Raw genomic sequence first — 5,841 nt, 5'->3', positions numbered from 1 at the left:
CTCCTCCTTATTTGGTATTTTGTCAACACATTGCTTGTTCTCTTAGCAAAAATAAGATATAGACATCGAAAAATTTTAAGGATACGCCACAGTGATACCAAATGATAAATTTAGGAGCTATCTGTCTGAAAACTTAATCCAGTGTGTTGCTAGAAATTTATATTTATTCAATTTTGTATTTATGAAACCCTTTTAGACATGTTTGTCAGCAGGGAAAAATAAACAATCTTCTCTCAGTTCATCTTTAACATGTGAGGAAAACTAGCTTTGTAGCAATGCGTTCTGTTGTAATAGAGACATTTCTACACAATTCCTGTACTTGACTTTTCAGAATATTACATACAGCAGCTCAGGCAAGTTGGCAAACTACTCAAAAAGCAAATTTATAAAAAATACTATGACCAATGGAGATGTATTTTAAAATTTTGAATTCGGTGTAAACACAAAATGGTGGGTCTACAGAGGCGCATGTGAAATACATGAAGAACCCTAAAATGGCTCCAAGTTTAGCAACCAATGGCAGACTGCATCGCCCTTTTATACAGCAGCCTATCACAGCTCAGTGAGCGACCACCTTACAGTAGGGAGGCATGGTGCGCACTGATAGGTTACTGGAAAGCGCACCAGAGGACCGCATTGGCCACAGCGCTCGGAGATGTTTGACAGTGTAGAGTTACTAGGCTGAACAGCAGGCACGGTTTTCATACCCCCTGTGCAGTATGTCAACCAATCATGAAGAGCCAGCTCAGGGCCTTGTTGTTATTGTAGCGGCTTAAGGGCAGGAAACTACGCTAGCACATTTCATCACTGTTGGCAGTCCATGATATACTCCAGAAGTGTAGCACAATATATATACAATATACAATATACCCCTACGAGAATACTCCCCACAAAACCATACCACTATTTTATCCGTCTGGACTCTCCTCAAGAGATTTTACTTTTAAGAGTATTGAGACATTTGGTGTTTCAAAGCCGCCGGGTCCCATTGAACATGGCTGTGCCTCAACACACTCCATGCCAAACCTGAGAATGGGGATGCCATGTGCAGTTTCATGGTCCCCGGTGGTGATGAGGTTTTCTAGGGGGCTCACCAATCCAGCCCAACAAAACTTATAATTAGCTTTTCCATCGGGTATTCAGGTGTGTATGCATGGCTCAGAGGGAGGCGGCCATTGTTTGCTGACAAGTGGAGTTCTCTGTCTCCCCCTCTCACTTCCTCTATTCTCGGAGCAAATAAATGGTATGCAGTGTGGCTGATTGGAGGTGAGAGCCATATCGGTCGCTGGAGATTCACTAATGCAAACTCAAAACTACTGTGTATTCACTATTCACAGTCCATGCCCACACAGTAATCAGATAGCTGGCCAACTGACAAGCGGCAGTGGAGTGGAATGTGGAGAGTGGAGAGAGATGGATGAAAGACAAGGCAAATGCCAGCCTTTGTGTTTGCGTGTGCATGTGTGTGGCTCACTCTAACTGTGCAGCTGTGCGTCTAGTCAAAGTACAACAGACATATTGTCAAAAATTGGACCTATTATTTTTTTTCCCCCCATTTGGTATTCAGCATGTTTAATAACCAGGTCATTCTCTTTCTGGCCATTAATTCCTTGATGCAATAACTCTGAAGGATGCACCGCTCACAGAAAAGGCTTTTACCAAATCACACTTCTGAATTGCACCTTATTTGTCATGTGTCTTTATAGTGTATAATTTCATCTACCGAATTAATTCAGAGCTAAGCTCCCAGTGTCAGTCAGGAGAATGGAGGGAGCTAAATGAGTGGATATTCCAGCCAAATAGAGGGGCGAGTGTCATTCCAGGTTAATTAAATCCCTGCTTTGAGTCTGGCGTGAACATAGACCTCTTTCAGGATGATAAAGGCAAACTCCTTTATTTGAGCTAGGGTGTCGGCAGCACAATCACAGCGCTGATCAGTTTCCCACATTTAATGGCTAGACAGCTGTGTAAAGCACATATTCTTTCCTTGGCACACACATGCACGTTATTGTTTCACATGACAATACTGACAACAAATGACACCACGTTGCAAATGTTCAGATTTATGAAGAAAGTGTCCAGTCAAGCTTCAAGAAAAGTAAGCCTTTCTGCTGATCACGGGAGGATTTGCCACCAATCTTATCTAAGTCATTATGTATCTTATACTTATCTCTTCCCAGCATGCAATATGTGCTTTTATACAGCACAGACTGTGCTTTGTGCCAAATAGATGTTTACTATGCATTACAGCCTGCAGTCTCTATGAAATGCTCTGTTAATTCTAAGACGACAGTATGGAAGTTGGTTCCCTCTATAATCATAATGTTCCACATTATCGTGTCTGTAGCTTACTATTTCAATCTCTTAGTGTTTTCTTTTAGTGCCATTCTGGATAGGAGATTAACCGAGCAGCAGTGTTGGTTATCCCTCCTAAGGCTGTGGAATAAGTTGCTAGTCTCCCGCTGATTTCCACTCTCAGCATCCCCTCATGGTGCCTCATTAAGACACAGAGAAACAAGTGCCTCCGACCCAATGCTCTAGTAAGGCCAGGCCTAACATGGTGGTACTATACCACATTATACATCTCATTGTGTGCCGTGGCCTTCAACAGAACATTGGTTTTGCTCCGAGCATGTTTTCTCAGATTGTGTTCTGTCCCAATTTTTCTAGTTTTTTTGTTGTTTCCAGAGGGGAAGACAAGGATGGGTGGAGGGATGTATTTTTCTAAGAGAGCGAAAGGGAGAGAGAAGCGGGTGTTGGGATTTGGGGATAAGCAATTGTTTTCTCATTGAGCGACATTTGAAGGTCAACTCTTCACCGAATAGGGCACTTGTGAGAAGCCAAAGAATTTTATTTCAGTATGAATAATGCATTGACAGTGTCTCTGTTTTCAGCCCACATCTCTTTTAGATGCCTTTTAATCTCATTCAGCTTCCCTTCATTGAAGTTCTAGTGCTGCAGTGTAAATTTACAGAGGTCAAATACAGTTTCTCAAAATAATGATAGTTTTTGATCTCATTCCTAGTTCTATGATATCAACTAGAATGCTACGGGTATTGTATATTCCTCAGTACGGTATAGAATATGAGAGCTAATTATTCCTTTTTTTCTACATGGTCCTTTTTCTGCTACATATTTATATTCACATCTCATTTTGCCTTTGCTGAAATGTTTGATGAAATTTGTACATGTCCCTTCTTCTCTATCATATAATGAACATTGTTTCTTAAGACTGTCCACCAATATTGTGTTCCACAATCTGCACTTTTCAACATTTTGTTCTGTTTCTTGTCATGCTATTGTTGCTCATGTATGTATGGAAGAGAGGGAATTCTAAACCCAAATGTGGCATTGTCTGTTTCTTTTTCTTGTTCTACAGAGATGTTGAAGGAGTTGAACCAACAGCGCAGAGCGAAAGAGTTTACAGACCTGAAAATTATTGTTGAAGGCAAAGAGTTTGAAGTCCACCAAAATGTTCTAGCTTCCTGCAGCTTGTATTTCAAGGACCTGGTGAAAAGGTTTGCCTTCGCTTCCCCTCCCACCAGCTGTTGATCCAATCTGTTCTTTTCATAGGGCGCATTTGTGTCGCTTTTTTTTTCCCTTCCCCTCTCTCTCTTGCAGGTGTGTGAAGACTTTGGTTCCTAGCACAGGGCCAGCAGCCATTCCTTCCTCTTCTCGCTCAAATGAATGTATCTGAAACTGGAGAGAAAAAAGGTCAACCCTCGTCATTACCTTTCCTCCCCATGTAGGGCAATTTAACCACATTTCCATTTTAATGAGCAGTGAAAATGTTCCATGACTGGGGATGTTTTAAAACTCACCAAAGGGCCAAAACAAAAGAATCATACTTTCTACACTTTGGGTGGTAATTCGCCAAAGCCACTCTGTCTTCTATGGGCAGAGGGATTTTTGTCTCCCAAGCTACTATATTTTTCTGTTGCTAATTCTTGAGTTTTTGCTGCAAAACAGCCTTTTCATATGCTAATAAATCTTGGTTAGCGTAATAAAAAAGACAATTCAGAGTCATAAACAAAGGACAAAACAAAAGCACATCTAAGACAGCTTACTGAAGCACCACTTTCACAGGTTAACACCACCCTTCACTAATGTATTCATTTGATGTGGATCTAAGTATTCCCCTAGTATTCTGCCCTTCATACTCCATATTTTTTGTCTTCACGGGCTGTTTTGTTTCCGTGGTTTGCCTGTCTGCATACAAGTGTGTGCGTGCGTGGGTATGTGTCAGCTACAGACCTTTTTAGTGTCTCTAGATGTGTGTGCATACGTGTGAGTATGACTGTGTACAGTCTGATAGCGCAAGTATGTCTTCTTTTTTTTTTACCTGCCTTGTTTTCCGGGAAGGGAATACCATAATTCCCTAATGTCCTCATCCCTACTTCAAATCCTTGCAGGTGTTTTCAGCTTGATTGAGAGTCCCCTGGACCCAGAGTTGTTTTGCCGCCTTGGTGTTGTTTGTGTGTGTGTGTGAGAGTGGGTGTTTGTTCTCGCTTGCATGGCTAGAGATGAAGTGCTGAGCAAAGACAAAGACAAAACAGAAAGATGCACACAGTCGCTAGCGGTAGCTAGAATGCCTTAGGGAAGTTTGCCACTTTGCCCCGCAGCCATGCTGCTTCCACTGCAAGCTCAATCAGTGAGCAGAGAGCCGCTTATCAGCTGCTGCGGCCTCCTCATACTCCAGTGATACACTTGTTTCTCTTGAATGAGAACGGAGTAAAGAAAACCAGAGAGAGATTCATGGTAGAAAAGCAACAGAGCAACGTCTGCACTTGGACCACTCATCTCCATGACAGCTACACCCTTACACACCCTATGAATAAAAAGGAGACACTGAGTCTTCCTTTGACCTTGACAATCGCAGAGAAGCTCCCTGAGAGACTGACGTGACTTTGGAGAGAACTGAAGCCCCCATGCTGGTCAACCTGTCTGTTAGATTGTCTCGTCTGTGCCTCTTATCCGGGACAAAGCCAGATCATTTATGCGTAAAGACAGGGCCCCTGAAATACACCAGGGTTCCCAGAGGAGCGGGCTGAATTTCATCAAGCTCATCCTCATGCCTGCTGCTGCCTACATTGTCTGATTTTTCTTGTTTAATTTGACAGTTTAATAGAGCAAATTCTCATTAATTGGTTAATTAATTGTAAAACTACTTTGATTTATTGTCATAACACTGTCATTTTTTATGAGATTATGTGTAAAATAGAAATCTTCTCATTTGACTTCACACTGGAGAATATCTAATGAATTTGTTATACTAATTGTTCATTTTGTAAGACGTCTTTGGTTTGATGTAATGAAGTCATGATCACAGCATTATGCTAACAATTTCAAAAGCCACGTGGTACCTTGACTTTACGGAAATGAGAGCAACAATGAGAAAAGGACAGTGGTGAAAAGTTGACAAGAGAAGGACAGAAAGTGAGTAAAAACAAATGAATAAAAGTGAGATCAGGCAGAGTATGAAGGGAGAGGAGGAGATCATTTTGGTCATAGCTGTGAGGCGTTTGCAGCCAGGCAGAGTGTCGCAAGCTCGGTCAGAGAGGAGCAGAGAGAGCCAAAGGCCCGTCTGTCATTGAGTTACGGCCTCCCATGTGCAGCTCAGGTCACTCTTTCAGTGCAGCTGGAATTATGCTGAGGCTACACGTGGCTCGCTACTGTCCACTTCTTTATGAGGTCAAATAAGACAGAGAGAGAGACTTCATCTCCTTATAAGCCCTGTTTCCCGCCCACCCTCCCTCGCCTATCTCATTCAGGAGGCATTCACTGCCATTCAGACCCCCTGTCAGCTCACTATAAACCACCACGGTGTGTGTGTGTGTGTGT

The 5,841-nt window shown here is 42.3% G+C and overlaps 1 protein-coding gene across 2 annotated transcripts in view; it reads left to right on the top strand.

Moving 5' to 3' along the window:
- The window catches only part of LOC118340742 (kelch-like protein 29), a 194,566-nt gene that overhangs the window by 122,195 nt on the left and 66,530 nt on the right, over nt 1-5,841 (top strand). For both annotated transcript variants that reach the window (XM_035678867.1, XM_035678868.1), the window contains exon 6: nt 3,380-3,518. In XM_035678867.1, the coding sequence (XP_035534760.1) occupies nt 3,380-3,518 (139 nt within the window). The remainder of the gene's footprint in view (nt 1-3,379; nt 3,519-5,841) is intronic.

The sequence above is a fragment of the Morone saxatilis genome, unplaced genomic scaffold (assembly GCF_004916995.1).
Source record: "Morone saxatilis isolate NCDOM2014 unplaced genomic scaffold, NCSU_SB_2.0 Contig7, whole genome shotgun sequence".
NCBI classification, from domain to species: domain Eukaryota; kingdom Metazoa; phylum Chordata; class Actinopteri; family Moronidae; genus Morone; species Morone saxatilis.
The sequence above is the reverse complement of the archived record's forward strand: the minus strand, read 5'-3'. Positions and strand labels throughout refer to the sequence as shown.